Source organism: Aedes aegypti, chromosome 2, assembly GCF_002204515.2.
Source record: "Aedes aegypti strain LVP_AGWG chromosome 2, AaegL5.0 Primary Assembly, whole genome shotgun sequence".
Taxonomy (NCBI): Eukaryota; Metazoa; Arthropoda; class Insecta; order Diptera; family Culicidae; genus Aedes; species Aedes aegypti.
Window position 1 is genome coordinate 428,321,271 of NC_035108.1, and position 18,658 is coordinate 428,339,928.

The 18,658-nt window shown below is 35.7% G+C and overlaps 1 protein-coding gene across 2 annotated transcripts; it reads right to left on the reverse strand.

Moving 5' to 3' along the window:
* Nucleotides 1-6,957: 6,957 nt before the first annotated feature.
* Nucleotides 6,958-17,966, reverse strand: LOC5573895 (bromodomain-containing protein 7). Of its 2 annotated transcripts, none has more exons than XM_021847639.1 (5): nt 17,772-17,966; nt 16,795-17,707; nt 14,290-15,569; nt 7,377-7,481; nt 6,958-7,298 (listed from the first exon to the last, which is right to left on the reverse strand). In XM_021847639.1, exons 1-5 carry the CDS (start codon nt 17,821-17,823, stop codon nt 7,102-7,104), a joined length of 2,547 nt encoding a protein of 848 aa, XP_021703331.1. In that variant the 5' UTR covers nt 17,824-17,966; the 3' UTR covers nt 6,958-7,101. The 2 variants fall into 2 exon arrangements, with proteins under 2 accessions (XP_021703331.1, XP_001654928.2); XM_001654878.2 differs by having other exon boundaries at nt 6,958-7,301; nt 17,772-17,965.
* Between the last annotated feature and the right edge of the window lie 692 nt (nt 17,967-18,658).

Below are 18,658 nucleotides of genomic sequence, written 5' to 3' on the forward strand. Positions count from 1 at the left end.
AAGGCCAGCGCTATTATTGACTTTAAAATTTTGAGCTCTCGATTTGTGCTCATTGAGAATGGTGAACTAATCCCAAGTCCCATGCATTAACTCTCTGTTCAACTTCGATTGCTCTGGTCAATCACGGAGTAGCAACTACGAATTGTACGGTCATCTATGCTCATGCTCTGACTCTCGTCATCGAACCAGTCTGTCTTCGACGTTGACAAGTGAATAACAAATCCGCGCCATTGCACATTGGTCCACGGAACGAAATTAAGTGGAATAAATTAATAACTTGAAAAATATAAGAGATAGGGTTTTGGTGTCTTCTGAACATTTGTTTGTCTGGTCATGGCGCGTTATACGCAAAAGTGTCCTAAGCGCCAAATTTCATAGCATTCGAAATTCGTTCTCAAACTTTTTTATTTCAAAAGATAGCGCGACAAAATGTTCTACAATATTAAAGATTATAGAAAATATGAAAACTTTGTAGAACATCATTTTTTTCTACATCTGATAGTTTTAGAGATATAGGTCACTTTAGAACTTTATGGTCAAAAATCGTTTTTTCCTCAATACTAACGACGTCATATCTCTAAAATTTTCATATGAAAAGATATAAGCGTTTTTGTAGTTTTTTACCCACTTTTCCAAGCGTAACATTTCAAAATAGCGCAAGAGGAATCAAAAACTTTTCCCGTTACTTGAATAAGCATATCTTAAAGTGCATTTTAAGAAAATTTGGTGATAGTATATTTTGATTTTCTCTAATAATTGTGTTTTGAATTATCCCTTAATTTTACTTAGAAAACAGATTTTTCAACTTCTTGAGATTCTCATTCAATTACAGTCGAACATTTTTTAATACATAAATAAATAATGAATCATTCTTGGAATGAACAAGTAGTATAGTATTGGTATTTTTATTCATATCGTTAATAATTACAGAAATATTCGTTCTTTGCTAAAAAAAACCGTCAATGGAAAGAAAACTCGACGAATTTAAACAAATTTAAAAGAAGTCCTGCCAATATAAGCTGAAGCTTTCACTAGATTGGACAATGCAAATGCAGTTGCATTCCCTTTTATTTAAGTTATACAAACTGTGTTTTTTAAACTAGACAATACTTAACTATGTCAATTATATGCACTATCCAAGTAACATTAGTAGCTGAACAACAGTTTTTTCAGCTGAAATAAGCTTTAAAATGGTTTCTTAAACTCTTATTCCACTTAAATGTTTGTTGGGTAGGCCTCCGTATGAATATAACATTGGAAAATAAAACTTTGATCAAAATCTCAAAAATATTAAAAACTTCTTATTTTCGATACCTTTTCAAGTTTATATATAACCTTTACTAATCCCTCATTTAAGGTGATTATAGAACGAAGTCACACCCTAAAATTTTCAAGAGCAGAAGACTTGAGAGCCAAACAGCACTCCACGTTAAAACTTATCCCATTGCTGGTCACCATCAGCAAGGAAGTAATTTGAATGATTTTCAACGCGAACTGTTGTCAGATTCTCTTGTCTTGTGCACTTGAAAATTCGAAGTTTGGCTTTTAATAAGTAGCATTTAATTCCACTAGAGTTTGTATCCTTTGACAGATACGCGTATTTCGACCTCAACTGCCGTCTTCAGTGTCGTGTACTAGACTCGACTAGTCTAATTAAATGGAATACTACTAAATTCGGTTTTTATCTATTTAACTAAACAGCTCGAAGATTTATTATCATTTTAATATTAACTTTCGAATATGACTGATACAAGCAAATAATGATAGATTTTGAATATTTTTAAGCTTATATGATTAAAAAGTGAAATAAAAATTTTAAAACTCACATTTTATTTTCTTTACCAATAAATAATTTATAAAACGTGACATCATAAGTGTGGTTTAAGTGCATGTTTGCGAATTTAAGTGCGGGATAATGACGTTTAGTGTATAAACTGTATTTATCCAACATGAAAAGAATATATTAGAGAAGTGGGAGAGAATCAAAATAGCAATTTATATTCTAGTATATACAATTTTACACCATTCAGCCAAAAAAGTTTAAGACTGACGATGTTGATTGAAATCACGATGATTCAAGTAGAATATTTTTTAACTTGAAATTTATAGGCAGCGGCACGATACTTACAAATCAGTAATTTATTGATAAATGATCGTGATTGTAAATACAAATTATTGCGTACTTCCCCGTCGTACGGTGGACGGTCACACAATTTGCAGGGTGTAGAAAAGTGTGGCATAATTACACGTCCGCATCAGATCATTCCGATTCATTCGCTGCACTTGTTACATTACATTACATGGAATAAGTACACCGAATACACCATAAGGATTAGATGACACACACGGCATGATAAACATTTAAGGTACCGTGGGGCAAGTGGGTAATGGATTTCGCATAGTTGGGATTCTTCAAATTCTAGAGGCCTTAAATTAAAACAAATGAGGTCGTGTATATTTTTTAGCTTGACTCCCACCCACCAAATATGAGCAGTATGCTGAAATTGATTTTTATGTAAAATTTAATAAAAAAATACAGAAAAAGTTTTTGAAAACCGTCTTCTTATATTTCACTTGCTCCACAAGTGGGGCAAGTGAAAAGTTAATCGTTTTGAACAATAAATTCAACAACTAATAGTTATATTCACAATTTCTATTGTCTGTAACATTTGTTAAGGCGTCCCAATGAACAATAGCATAGGTAACATGTAAACAAAGAAAATTATTTGCTTGTTTCTTGAATTTTCTTCTGTTTAGTTATGTTTGTTGAAATAATTCGACAACATTATAACTACAAAATTTCCAAAGTTAGTTCTTACATCATGGAACAGCAATTGCATTTCTGCTCTGTAGAATTTCCACCGCTCGTTATTTGTTTTTAAGATAATCGAATATGACGACGGATAACTCTTCGGGAGAAATCAAATGGAATCCTTCAATAATGTATTTAGAAACTTTTTTATGTTGATAGACCTATACCCCATTTTTATGTTTTGAACTAGCTTTACATAGACATTCCACGAGATTTCCGTGCGTTCTCTTGTATTGGAACTTTTCAATCAATGTGTTCCATTTAATCGGTTGTCCGAAGTAAACATTTTAATATCGTAACATTTGACAAACTTTTTGTTAGAGAAGTTCCATGATTTGGCCATGATAATAGCTTTTAACGCTTTGAGTATAGTGTTTCTTGAATTATCAGCACGTTCTGTTCTTCTATGATAATTGCGCACCTTATATACTTACAGCTACCTAAAGAGAAAACACAAATTCAATCTCTAATGAGAAACTTTTCACTTGCCCCACGTGATTAGAAAATTGACAGTGTTTCAATTTAAATATTTTTTAGGTCTATGTCGAATTAATTCTAAAACTTTTTTAATTGCAGTTTAAAACTGTCAGAGGGGACAACTTAGAAGTGGAACAGAAAATTATTTTCCGCAACTTTTTTCCGCTGAAAATATTAAAATAAGATTGCACGCTGCCAACTTGTTACGGAGTTATATTTAACAGCTTAACAATCTTTCGCTCTATTATGCAATAATGGTTGGAAAATCTCAGGAATCTCTTACCTATCGTAATGTTCTAAATGGCCTCGAAGGTTTACGCGTGAGTTTAAAACGTTAATTCACATATTTAGTAAAATATGCAAATTATTTTCACTTACCCCATTTACCCACTTACCCCGCGGTACCTTACAATATTCTTGTTTGCGCCTAAAATAATTCATTTTTTATGAATATATTATAAAATATTCTACTGTAATTGTATAAGTATCACCAGACGTTAGAAAAATCTGTTTTCTAAGTTAAATTGAGGAATAATTCAAAACGCATTTATTAGAGAAAATCAAAATGTACTATCACCAAAGTTTCTTAAAATACACTAGAAGATATGCTTATTCAAGTAACGGGAAAAGTTTTTGATTCCACTTGCGCCATTTTGAAATGTTACGCTTGGAAAAGTGGGTGAAAAAACTGGAAAAATGCTTACATCTTTTCATATGAATATTTTAGAGGTATGACGTCTTCAGAGAAAATGTGTATTTTGCTCATATCTAAAACTCTTCAGAACATAGTAGGCTTGAAAAATTGATATTTTCGTTAGTATTGAGGAAAAACCGATTTTTGGCCAACAAGTTCTAAAGTGACCTATATCTCTAAAACTATCAGATATAGAAAAAATGATGTTCTACGAAGTTTTCATATTTTCTATAATCTTTAATACTGTAGAACATTGTGTTGCGCTATCTTTTGAAATAAAAAAGTTTGAGAGCGAATTTCGAAAGCTATGAAATTTGGCGCTTAGGACACTTTTGCATATAACGCGCCATGACCAGACAAACAAATGTTCAGAAGACACCAAAACTCTATCTCTTATATTTTTCAAGTTATTAATTTATTCCACTTAATTTCGTTCCGTGGACCAATGTGCATTGTCGTAACAGATTCGTGGATAGGATCCCTTAAAATTCCACTTGTCCTAGTGAATATTACATAAGATTAGCGGTAGAGAAGAGTGTTGGGCTTTTTACTTGAATTGATGACCTCAACTACTAAATCTGCTTAACGGATTGCTTCGAACCGCCAAATTTATGTGTAAACAACAGCTGCGCTAATTACATTTAACCATGCCATTTACTGTGTGAATTATTACACTCGTAACGTAATGAAACTATAGCACGGAAAAAAATAATCGTCTATCGCCTCGGTTCAATCCACCGTTCTGCGCTAACTTTTTCAGCCTCCAACCACCCCCACCGTATCAAACAAGCAAAAACCATTAACCCTCTAATACCCAACCCCGCCTTTAGACGGGGTACACTTTGGAATTTTGTGTATTTTTTCGTAGCTCGGAAATCAAAATCATTTTATTTTTGGCTTAAACCTTGACTCATAACACGCATGTAAGAAAAGTTTTTTGTGACTTTTGAAACTTTTTTGTATTTTTGAAAATTGTTTGAAAAATTGTATTCTTATATAACCTATAAATGCCCGGGGTTAATTTAACGTGTAATATAAAAAATCATACCTTTTATATTTTTCTACGATCGACCTATCACAAAAGAAGAGCCTGGTGGTATCAAAATAATTTCAAACCTGTTTTTCCGTTAGTTACACGGAAAATAAAATACGCTCCGAAAAAAAATTGAAAATTTAATATTTTTAAAAGTACCGCAAAAATTTAAATTTTTATTATTGCCAAAAATCAACAACCAGAAAAGGCTTCAAGAAGAAATTAAAAAAGCTAGGGATGTTCAAAAATAAAAATTATAAAAATCAAAAACCAAAATTCTAAAATTCACGAATAAAAAAAAAAAATTGCCCAGAACGTGTTTAGAACGATTTTAGATAACGAAAAATAATATTTAAATCGAAAATAAAAATTTGGGTATTAGAGGGTTAAATCCAATCATTCTCAACCCCAATCCCATCCCAGGTTAGAAGTAAAAGACGTTATCGCACATGCCGGGTCCCCGTTGCCAATCACACGAATATCGTTTTATTTCGATTTTATTGCTCCAACCCACCAACCGTCGATCAATGTTTCCAGCACCTCGTGCCTACCGTCATGTACAGTTTGTTTGATACAAATAAGAAAACGCCATTTCAGCGACATAATCCCCACTTCATTAGTTGCGTAATTACGGTGCGGCTGTGACTGCGACAAGCTCTACAAGTTGTTCCGTTGTAACTGTTGAGCGCCACTAATTCCCAACTGTGTGTCACTTTATTGCCACGCAACCCTTTCTTTTCCTCGGAAAATTCGTTCGCCTTTTACAGTTTCCTTTTTTTTATGGGCGGACGTAGACGACGATGACGACCGTGTGATCCCAACCGATTAATTGACTTTTCTTCCTCGTTAGTTTAATACCTAGCGATCTCAGGGTTGGTGGCGACTGAGTGACTTAAAAATAGGAAGTTTAGAGAACTCATGTTTGAAAACTGAGACCATACAAGACTCAAAAAGGACCAAGTTGGATCCTAAATAGACACCTGGAAATCAAAAAAGAGACTCAGCAGAAAGGAGACAGAAGTTTTCATGAGGATTTCTCAGATAACTCAACCAGGCATTTCTGTAAGGATATTTATAAGATTTTTTTTAATTTTAGTAAAATTATCAGAGTAATCCCTGTTGAAAATACTGGAGCTAGTAGCGGTGGAATGCTGAAAGATTTCCTGTAGCAAATTATAAGGAAATTTCTCTAAACAACTCTTGAGAAATCACTGGAGAAAATTCTGGAAGAATGTCTGGGAGAGTAGATGGAGGAATCTCTAGAATAAATGTTGGTAGAATGCCTACAGAAGTTTATGAAAGTATAGTATTCTAGAATAATTCCTGATGCTTTTCCTCGAGGAATCTCAGAAGAATTTCCTGGAAATTTTGGGGAACAGTAGCGCCAAAATCTCTGAAAGTATCTCTTAAACCTCTAGAATTTTGCACCAAGGTTCACTGCAAGAAGGAAAAGAGAAAACTTGACTAGTTTGGCTTAAAACAGAGACTGTAATGAAACTAGAGACTTCCCTTAAAACAGTGACCAAGTGACTAAAAATAGACCTGTTACCAACCCTGCGATCTGTGTAATCCAGTCGCTGTTCGATTGCTTGGCTGACGCCTAAGATGCAGAAGGACCTGTTTTACGACTCTGCTGTGCCACAGGGGGGAATTATGGCAGCGATTACGACTTTCTTTAACTGCAATTTCGGATAATGGCGGCTTAAGGGTTTTGATACGCACTGACAGACAGCATGGAAGTAATGCAAGGATGAGTACACAGATAAACGATATGCGGGCGTTAGGAACACGTATCCTACAAGTTGTGCAATCTCTTCAACTGTAAACGCTCTTTCCTAGGATGCATGCATTTGCTTGCAATCGGATTAACAGCTAGATCAGCTTACACTTGTTACATGATGACGATGATTGGAATTTGGGATTTAGAAACGAACAACCTTGTGTGAGACCATTAAAACTATTATTTTCTTATATAATTTACGAAGATAAAAGCGGATTGATTCTTGCCGTAAGGTGCAACACAATTGTAAATGTAAAACTTGTTCTGTCTACAGCATCCATTACAGAGCATCCCTGCATGCACATTTAATCCATCAGCATCTGTTCGATGCTTGCGTCCGGTTCAGTTCCACCCGTTTCGCCACCGTTCGAGCTTGTGGTGTTGAGCAGCTCACGTAACTCACTGTCGATGTCCACCTGAGATGGGTTTGGATTCGGATGGTGGTGGGTAATCGTCTCCGGTTCCAGGTCCATGTCCATCGGAGTTGTGTCGATGATATCGGCTTCTTTTTTAGGAATGATTGGAAATAGATAATTGGAATTAGAATAAGGGAAAATGGGCTGGCGACTGAGGCACTTACCATTATTTTGTGCACTGTTGGCGTTAATATTGGGCTGCGGGGGTGCTCCAGGTGCTTGAGAGTTCGTTATTCCAACCGGAGGTGTTTGAAACATTTCCAAGCCCACTGTAAAGCGGTGAAATGAGAAAAAATATTACTTATTCATTAAATTATTCAATATTTTTGATTTTGAAACAAAAATACAAAAATGTAACAAATGATGAATATAATTTTCTTTTTTTTATTTCTTCAGAAATTCAATAGGTTAATTTAAAAATTATTAATACATCTAGGTATTTTAAAAAGCTCCTAACAATTTTTTAGAGATTTTTTTTAAATTTCCTCCGAAAATAGCCACAGAGATTTTTCAAGAAATTCCAAGTAGTGTAAAGTAGAGCAACAGGTTTTTTTTTAAGATTTCCAGCTCAATTTTTTAATGTTATGGAGGTTCAAATGCTTTTCAAGTAAGAGACTTTCACTTCAAATATCATAAAAATGGATTGAGATTTGAAAAATGTATCGACTATTTGTTGTTTTTGACCGTAAAATTGAAATTTTCGGTCGAACTTTCATTGCATGAAACCAAATAAAAATTAAATCTTATTCCATTTATTAAGTAGACATTTCTAGGCCTATCATAAGCATGCTAGGGTGTGTATTACTTTTTGCATAAATAATATAAATAAATTTTGGCCCATACTGGGGCAAAAGTTCGACCCATGTATAAACTTGCGGAAAATTTACAAATTGTTTATAATCTTTTATTATCTTCAAATATAGCGAAAGTTACCTGATCGTATAAAAAAAACTAAAACTTTAAGTTTTCACTTAGTTTAGCGAAAAAGCTGATATAAAGTATATCGGTCATAAAAGTTGCGATATTTTGTGTTTCGGCCAGCGAACTTTTGCCACACACTAGATTCGAACTTGTTATTCGAAAGACAATAAATTTAAAAACTGTTATAACTAAAAACGGGTAAATATTTTGCCATAAGTTTGTTCAGCAAAATCATAACCAACATATTGAAGGTTCACTGTGTGGAATTTATTGATTATTTCACTTTTGCCCCACCTTACTCTACATATCAAGCGTGTGCTAGAATAAGGGCGTAAGTCGCATGATCGATTTCTCTTCATCGATCCTCTCTTCTGTGAATAAAGGTGACAAGATGCAAATTTGTCAGCAGTTTTTCACCTCAGGACGCAAGATTGCATCGCTGCCTAGCAGTTTGAAGTGAAAAAATGCTGACAAAGTTGCATCTTGTCAGCACACGCTTGATATATAGATTCTCCCAGAATTTTCTCAGAGGTTAATTCAGAAAGTGTTATAGGTAGGATTTCGAAATTATTCACACATTCTTTCACAGACCCCTACAGAGATTCATCAAGACGTTTTTTTTTGGAAAGTGCATTGGGAAGTCTTCCTTAGGAACCACAAGGAATCTCGCAACAAATATCTCCAAAGATTTCTCAATTTTCTTTCAGAAAAACTTATTGTTCTATAAACTTTTGTCAGGGTTTTCAATACGTTCCATCAAAAATTTTCTACAAAAATTATTTCCACCGACGAGATATTTCTCTAGTAATTCTTAAATGTTTTCCGCCCTAAATTTCCCACAATTTTTTTTCAGAGATTACTCTAGAAATTTCACCAGTGATTCCTTAATTCTTTCGTGAATTCAACTTTGTTCGACAATTTATCTAAGAAGTTATTCGTAACTGTCTGTACAAAATCCTTCTGATTTCCCTATATGAATTTCTACAGAGGTTTCCCTATGAACCTCCGCAAGCAATTCCTAGAAATTTTCCCCAGGGGAAAGTGGGGCAGTTTGGCCACCAGCAGATAGTATGAAATCTTCGAATTTTTGCATGAATTCCAACAATTTTTAGATCAACACACAGATCCGAATGATTTTCGTTATTTCATAAAGTTCACGAATAAAAGGATGATTTTTCAAAATTTGTCATGTTTCGAGACGATTTTTGATTTTTGATATCAGCACCCCATTTTTGCTTGTAAAATTATCTCATATAATCTAAAAATTCAATTATTGTTTTCACTACAATTGCAAGTTATTATTATTTATAAACACTCCTTACGAAAATGACAAATTCCAAAGAACAGTTTGACTATTAAACTTCATCATTCTAAAATGATGAAATTTAAAAAAGCCTTTCGGGGCAACATTTTGAACTCTGATTTATAACGTGCCAATTGCTTCATTTTCTTATTAGCTTTGAGGTTGTATGTTATTTTAGACAAAATTTGAAGATTTATCCCTATAATTTGTTAGTTATTTATCCATGATTTTTTTAATGGAATTTGTAGTCGCAATCGTTACAAGAATTTTTCAATAATACGATTTTCTACGACTTTGATTAGTTATTTCTTTACGAAAAGGATTTTTTTATCAAAATTGATTAGATTGGGCTAGATGATTCGAAATTGGTATATAAACTTCTGGTTGTTTTTCAATTGTAAATTGCTTGTCAATCAATAGTTTTACTATTGAAACAGGGGACGGACCTGGTGTAGTGGTTAGAATACACACCTCTCACGCCAAGGACCTGGGATCGAATTCCATCCCCGAGATAGTCGCTAAAAATTTCAGTGACGACTTCCTTCGGAAGGGAAGTAAAGCCGTTGGTCCCGAGATGAACTAGCCCAGGGCTAAAAATCTCGTTAATAAATTTAATAAAACTATTGAAACAGTTAGATGTTAATTAATCCCCCCAAAAAACTCCGTACATTGCTTTATGAATTCTTCCATATTTACTACCCGCCAAAAGTACGCAATTGCTCCACCCAGAATTACTGCAACAATTAGTAGTAAACTTTTACTGCAAATCTATAACTCGAAATATGGAACATTACATGAGATTTCACTAGAGATTACGCTAGGAATTCATTCGAAAATTCTTCTTAATATTCATGCACTGATTTTCTCCGGGAAAAACATCTAGATAGGATCTTGAAATAATTCCTTGAAAGAAGTTTTTCCAAAAAAATGTAAAAAGCTCTTTAGAATTCTGGAAGAATTTGGAATTTTTTAAGAAATTTCTTTGGAAATACCGTTTTGATTCATATTACGGACAGTTTCAAATTCCGGACACTGTTTTATGTATGGGAAACATTTCATACGACTTGTTTCAATTTTTGTCGTACAAAAGTTCTCAATTTCGAGGCTTGTTTTAATAAGCATTTTTAATAGATATGTATGCTAATTTATAATGTCTCATTGCCTTACATGTCTCTTTAGTGCTTTGACAATTCCAAATGGTTTGACATTTCTTATAAAAATTTGCTTGAGCTTTCCGGAATTCAAATCAAAGCGACCGGAATATGAGTCAAAAAACAAAAGAAGCGTTCAGAATAAGAACCAAGAAAGATCCAAACGTTTCTATTTATTCAAAATTATTCACGTTGCGGAATCCAAATCATTACCCATTTTACGAAAGTTAAGCATTTTGAAGGCTCGATAACGCAAAGGAATCATACAATAATATTCATTTTCAATGTTTTTTTATGAGTTATATTTTACTGAGGCCTTAATTGTCCGTAATATGAATCGAAACGGTAATTTAAAGACAACGCAGAGCGATATCTATTTGGACCACAAGTGAAGCTTCCCTGACTAATGCGTTTTTCAACCGTTGTAATATTTTTACCAACAACTGCTATTTGGAAAAATGGAAGCATGTTACGTAATAGCAGTAAGAATTCAATCAAGATGATTCAGAAAAAATGATTTTTTTTTTCGATTTTAATAGAAATTTGTCTAGGGATTCTTGGAAAAATTTCTCCCAGTAGTTTCTCCAAATTAATATTCTTTCAAGGATGCCTTCGAATTATCAGGAATTTTTATCCGATAATTCCTCCAGTGATTCTTATAAAATTATTCAAGGAATTACTCATTGAACTTATTTGAAAATTCCTTTAGTTCAGGAATATCTCCGGAATAATTCAGAGGAATCATCTAGACATTTCTGCTACAAGAGTTTTTTTATGAACTAATCCGGAAATTCCGGACCACTATGAAATTTATGAACTAATCCGGAAATTCCACTTCTCCATGTATTTCTACAGAAGTCCTTTAGGAATTCATCTCCTAGGCGATTGTTCAGGAACTTATCCGAACATTGCTCCTGAAATCATCCGGGTTTTTTTTCGAGAAATCTTTCGAAAGTATTTTTTAAGTTGTCCCCGAGATATACCTTTCACACATTCCTCAGAGAACTCTTTGGAATTTTCTCTACGAATTGATCCAATAATTCCTATTTCTCAAACAATTCGTTATCAGAATTACTGTCCAGAAATTTCACCAGAAATTGTTCGAACATCATCCAAGGATTTTTGTCCAAACATTCTTACAGGATTTCTCAAGAGATAGGAAAACCTCAAAGTATTTCTCTGTCTGAATTCATTCAGAAACTCTTGAATGTTTTCTCCAAGACGTATACTATGATTTTTTCCTGCAGCATCTCCAAGGATACTTCCAGCAGTTTTTTGAGGTGATTCAGCCAATATTTCCTAAAAAGGTTAGTTTAGCAATTTATTCTGTGTCGCCTTCAATAATTCTTCTAGGAATGTTTTATGGTATGTTCCTTGAGTAGTCCCTGGAAAAAGAGATAAAAGAGAGGCCAAACAGGAAAAACACGAAACCTAACAGGAATCAAGAGATAAGAGTCCCTCGTGAAATCAGATCAGCGATTTCTATTTTTTCTTAGTTTCTCGTGGCATCACGACAAATAATACTGCTCGTATTACAGTATTTATTTTTTCAATGATTTTCTCAAGGAATTTCATCAGAAATAATTTCAAATATTTGCACAAAGATTCAGATGTTACTCCAATTGCCTCAGGTTAGGATAGATGTTTCTTTAGATTTTCCTAGGACATCCTCCAAGATTTGAAGAACTACTTAAAACATTCAACCAGAAGTTTTTGCAAAGCTGCCTCTATAGTTTTCTTAAAATTTGTCCTTCAGATTTTTTTTTTTTTTGAGATATTAACAAAGAATTTCTCTAAGGATATCTCCAGGAATTACTCAAAGATTTCTTTAGAAATTCCTACAGCAATTCTTTGAAGTATCTCAAGGAAGTCTTTAAAGAATTTTTCAAGCATGCTTCCTGTAATTTTTCCAGGCATTTCTCCATCTAAATGTGATTGAAATTTTTCAGAAATTAAAGAAAATGTGCTTTTCGGCAAACAAAATGGACTGTATACGGGCGAAATGAAACTCGCGTCTGCTCTTGGAACAGTCAAACTCACAACACTAACTTTATTGAGAAACATTACAATGGTGTGGGTATCGAACATTACAATGGTATAGTATTCATGGTGTGTTCATCTCGGAAGGTAGGCTTGTTTGCTGGGTAGTGTTGCTATAGGCGTAACAGAAAATGTTCAAAAAAAGTGGTGTGGTATTTCTTTAACAAATTTTAGAATAACCTCTGATGAAACTTGTATAAGTTTTTAAGTCACCCTAAATGAATAAAGGTGAGATACTAGAAGAACTCATATACTCTTGAGGAAATTTTAGAAGAGTTCCTAGTTAAATTGATAAGATGATTAGAGAAAGAAACGAATCAATCAAAACTCTGGATAAAATCTTGCAGTGTTTTCTTAGGGATCTCCTTGGAAAACAACGGACAGAATCCCTTAAAAATGTGTAGGAGGAAATTCTAGAAAGAAACGTTAGAACGTTAAAAAAATGTGTACATTCCATGGGATTTTTTTGAGAAAGGTTTAGAAAAACTGCAGTTGTAATTATTTGATATAATTCTGGAGAAATTCGTAGAAAAAAATCTAGAGGACTCAATGATGAAACACAGGGTTGATTTAAGATAGTGTTTGTAAAAAAAATCGAAATAATCCCTGAGTAATTCAAATTATTGGAGATAGTAGCGTTAAAGTGCTCGAGAATAACATGGAGATTTTTTTCAAAATATTCTTTGTAAAATCACTGAAAGAATATCTGAAAGAATTAGTAGAGGAATCTCTAGAAGAATTTCAGGAGAGATCCCTGTAGGAGTCCCTGAAAGTATTTCAGGTGAAATCACTGAATAAACCACTAGGATAATGTCTGAAGCTTTTCCTCGAGAAATCTGAGGTGATTTTTTTAAGAATTAGTTGAAAAGTCTCGTAATAGTCTCTGAAGGCTTCTCTGGAGCCTGTATAATTTTGCATCAGAATTCGAAGCAAGCAAGATATGGAAAAAGAGACTTTAGAGACAATTTTAGTTAAAAAAAAATACTGTAGAAACTTTTCATCAAAAATAGGAACTTTTTAGAGACTTGCATTGAAATAGAGACCAAGTATCTAAAGAGACCTGTTACCAGCCTAGATATGTGACCCATTACTGATCAAATATTATTCATAATATCATGTGCTGGGAAGTCAATAAAATTTCATACCCGTAAAGATCTTCACTGAACAGCTCGAGGCGGCACAGCCTAAATTTTTGTGGGGTTTCGACGCGAAAATCCTTTGTTATGAACATATTCCACCATGAATTACTGCCTCAGGGAAATTTCCCTGATTGCAATGAAAAAAATTCCTTGATAATTCTAGGTTTTTTCAGGTAGTAGGGGAAGTGGTGGAAAATGAACAGGGGTTGTAAGATGAACACCGTGTCTTTTACACTTTTACCGAGCAAAATCAAATTTCGATGAATTTTTATCACGCACGGACGATTTAGAGTATAAATTTGAGTGTTCGAGTTGATACGGAGGTCAATTGAAGTGAAAATACGACGAAAACTAAGATTTTAGAAAACCACTTTTGAAAATTAGAACTGACGAACTTTTAGACTTGAGGTTTTTAGTGAGGTGAATATCATATATTATCAAATTCAAATTTTCTTTAGACTATAAAAAAATAAAATAAAATTACTGTGATGCATTCAATTGCATGAATATCTAAAACACTCACCGTTACTCAGTCCCATCGCCTTCCGCAGCCCTTGCGGAGCCGCAATAGCCACCGGGGGCAACTGCTTTGCAATCTGCGTCAAGTTGTTCGTAATCTGCGCCGCCAAATCGATTTCGTTCTCCCCGGCTCGCTTCACAAAGGACAGATGCGCCGGAAGCGGTGCCGATAGTCGATCCGTCTGGATCTGGTGCAGCTTCTGGATCAGACTGGAATTGTTGTTCAATGACTGCTGCAACGAATTGGTCATTTGAGCCACTTCCAACTGCAGCTCCAGGTCGTCCAGAAACTCAACGTCCAACCCGAGGCTGGAGAGGGAACGGAGACTGTCGAAGTCGATTTTAACGTCGGACAGCTTTTGGCGTTTCGCTTCCTGTTCGCTGGGTTCCGGGAAGGTTTCTTTCACCGCATCCTTCTCCTGGCGCTGCATATCCGACTCGTATAGCGTGGCAAACGTTTTCCGATGGTCACCATTTGTCAGAATGTCCAGGAGGCTGTGGGCGATTCCTCCGGCATAAGGACTATCCTTAGAGAAACGCATAATACTTTCGGCGTAATCAGCCCCCGTCTCATCGCCATAAGTGTTCAGCACCATTTCAGATTCCTCTTTCGAAAGATTCGAGAAACGAGAATCGAAAATTGGCGCGAATGAACTGAAGGCTCCGTAGCTCAGGGGTTTCACGGTTTTGGCAAAATTCCTTCGATCTTCTCGGAATCCTTGCAACAGAGCGGTTCCATACTGAAGCTTTCCAGTAAATGCTTCCAACGAAACGACCTTCTCTGGTGCGTTATTCTCATTATCCATTAGGATGTTCATCGAAGTGGTTCCATCCTTGGCCTGCCTCAGGAATCCCATCTTGTGGGCTGACTTCTTTTTCATCAACTTGGTCCTGGCGTTGAGAGCAGCCGTTTGGACCTGTTGCAAAACTTCCTCCGCCGTCAAATCATCGACAAATGGTTCAAACTTCGACGTCGGATTGTTCTCCAGCCGAATCTGTTTGCGTTTCTCTTCCTCTTCGAGCTGGGCGTTTATCTGAGCATTGATTCCTTCGTCGACGGCCGCAGCAACTGCTTCGTCGGCTGAATCCAGCATGTGTTGCTCATTTTCTGGACCGTCGGACGATGCAGGAAGTTCAAATCCAAGCTCCTTTGAAGTCAGCTCTCGCATAAAGGTCATTAATGGGCGGAGAGAGCGCATCAAATTTTCCGGCTGCAGAAGACGGGCTCCAACGTGGAGCAACTTCTTTGCCGCTTTGTGGTATACCGTCTCGGAATGATTGTACCTGGAAAACAAATTGGAAAATTGTTTAATTGTCATACAGGACTTATAACAGGTTTCTTTTTAGAGATTTAGTCACTATTTAATGCATGTTACTAACAAGTCTCTAGTTTTGATGGAACTTCCCTTAAGTCACGTTCTCAACAAAAATGGTCTCTATTGTCACTTTTTCCTTTTTCTCCTAACAGTGAATCTAAGTCTAGAAATTTCTTCTCATATTTCTCAAGGAAAAGCTTCAGTGATTTTTTTCAGATATTTCTTTTTGAATAATTTCAGGGATTCCTTCAGGCATCCATCTAGAAGTTCTTCTAAAAAATTTTCATCAACTGTCGTAAGAATTCGTCCAAAAAACCATCCAGAGTTTTTCCAATGTATACTTAGATTTTTTTTCCCGGAAATCTAACACAGCTACTTAATTTCAGTATATTTGACATAGATTACTCTAAAAAAATCCTAGAGATAATTCCAATAGTTACTCTAGTAGATTTTTTCAAAAATTATAAAGGGCTTCTGCTGGAGATGATCGACTTGAGAATTCTTATGATAGTTTTCCTGTGTAATTACTTGGTTTAATTTGATCAGACAAAATAGAAATTCTATCCAGCTTGAGCAAAAGTTACATCAGAAACGCCAATTACAATGTTACTGAATTATAGGATGGATTCTCTCAGAATTTTGTGTACAAATTTCAAACAACCCTGGGAACGGTTTACATATTTACTTATAAACAAGTTTCACGCAAAAGCTTGGAAAGGGTTCTTGTAAAATCATTGATAAGATTTTCTCGGAAAACTTTAAAAATTGTTCTCCTACAATTGTGTACAAGATTCCACAGAATTCTAATCAGGATTGAAAAACTCACGTAATCCTTGTTGGTTTTTCTATAGAATTCTGTGCATAATTTTTATAAAATTCTGGATAGCATTACCAAAAATTCCAGAAAAAAAAAATTTTTTTTAATGAAAAGATTTCATAATTCTTTAAATTTGAGACCAGACAGTATCAGCATAAAAATCAACCATCTTGAGAATAATGACGAACTATAAAACATGATTGAATTGCTGTTTTAATTTGGAAGGTTGATGTAAGTCATCTTATTTTACCATCGATCAAATCCAGAAAATTGAGACTTTTTTGACCATTTTTGTGCAAAATTGACTTTTTGTTGCGAACACCTAGTGACTTTTTAGTGACCAGCCCTAATAAACCCACGCCCACCACTCCCTTACCTGATAGCATTCTCGCACATCAGCTTAAAGTCGTCGCTAAACTCCGACACCGAAGTATACTCATTGTCGTCGATCTTCTGCCTAATGGTGCTGAAATCCATGGGCCGCGTAATGATCGTCGAATACCCCGGCGCAATATCATCGGTCACCGGCCAGGCAAAGAACTGATGCGGATCGCGTTTCTCCAGCGCCTTCAGCAAATGGTCCAACAATCGCGCCAACGGGGAACGACTTTGCTTCAGCTTCAGCACACAGGTTCTCGGTTCCCGGCCGCTGCAATCCGAGCCGGGTGTTTTCGGGGCTTGGTTGGAATTGGAGTCGTGGAAATCCATCTTGCTTCCCGGACGGGACAAGGATTGGATGGAAACCGGACTCTGGATGGGTTCTTCCGTGGTCACGGAACTTGGAGCGTTAATCTCCTCCTTCATAGAAGGTGCTGGGGTAGCCGGAGTGGCTGGAGTGGCTGGGGTTGCCGGTTGTGCAATTGGCACCGGTTCCGGCTCGGGAGTCTTAATCGGAACGAATGCTTTCGTGACCGGAAGCGAAGCAGGACTTCCCACACTGACCGGAGTTGTGGCCATTGGAGGAATGTAAAGCGGCGCACTTCCATCTGGTGGCGCTTGGGAACTCTCATCCCCGAAGCTGTTAAAGTCCTCTTGGCTGGAATCGTCCCGATGCCGGCGTTTCTCCTTATGGTGCTTGTGCTTCTTCTCGCGGTCCTTCTTCTTTTTCTTCTTCTTGGACTTTTTGTGACGCTCTCCGGAATACTCCCCAGAAAACGCCGCATTGCTCAATTCCTGATGGATTCCATAAGCTGGCGAATCGTTACCATGTTCCGGGGTGGAATTATTGCCGCTCACCTTCAGGATTAGTTTTAGACTCGGTGGCCGATCCAGAAGTAGGTTGGCTTTCTCTGCCGAAAGAAAAAGAGCTGAATCAAAACAACGCTTAATGATGGGCGGCATGTTTTAACTTACCTTCGCGTTCCTTCCGCTCAGATTTATGCTTTTTGTGTTTCTTGGAGCCCATGGCTTGTCTTTCCGGTGGTTAAACTTAATATTTCTTCGAAATTTTCGTGAAAATCTCGGGTTGGTAAGGAATTCCGAACGAATAAAGAAAACGATGCGCGTCCTCCACACAAGCACTTTGACAACTCGCTAGATGTAAATATACAACTTGAATCAACTGAGGCACTAAATTCCGAGGCACTAAAATTTTTACTCCTTCATTAGTGATGCGCCACCTACATATCAGATTTGACAACAACAAGAGTAATATTTCACGCCAAATGTTTCAACACGCTCGAAAAATTGTAATCAAATAAAATTGCATTGAGTATTACTATTACTAACTTTATAAACTCCCAATACAAATCGTCAGTGGAAAAACATAAAGACATTCTTTTTCCACAATTATTTTGATATCCGAAATAAAAGGTAAGTAAAACTAGTTTGAAAGTTCCAGGTTAAAAATACAAAAAACCAATGCTATTGAGTAAGAGTTTTTGAAAGTGCCTAGCTTCAGATTTTGGTGCCTAGCTTCACAAAATCCATGCGTGGGCAAGTCAATGTTGAAGACAAATCAGTGCTTCTAAGGTGTAAGCGTAAGTAAATTTAAAGTAATGTTCTTTTGTTTCAAAAAATATTGAAAAATACTGTAAGATAGCCAATAATATGTAGAATCAATTGAGCAAAACTCCAGAAGGCGTAATTTTCAAAAATGGCGAATTTTTTTAATAGTAAGTTGAATATGGCAGATATGGTGAAACTTTCCAAAATCAAATAAGTGCTTCTAAAGCAATGTTCTTTTGTTTCAAAAAAATATTGAAAAATACTGTGAGATAGCCAATAATATGTAGAATCAA

Excerpts from the sequence above, each read along its gene's own strand:
- LOC5573895 (XM_001654878.2), bottom strand. The coding sequence starts at position 17,823 with ATGGGCTCCAAGAAACACAAAAAGCATAAATCTGAGCGGAAGGAACGC. Across the intron at positions 17,708-17,771 it reads TGAGCGGAAGGAACGCGAAG|AGAAAGCCAACCTACTTCTG; the intron begins GTAAGTTAAAAC and ends TTCTTTCGGCAG. Across the intron at positions 15,570-16,794 it reads ATGTGCGAGAATGCTATCAG|GTACAATCATTCCGAGACGG; the intron begins GTAAGGGAGTGG and ends TTTGTTTTCCAG.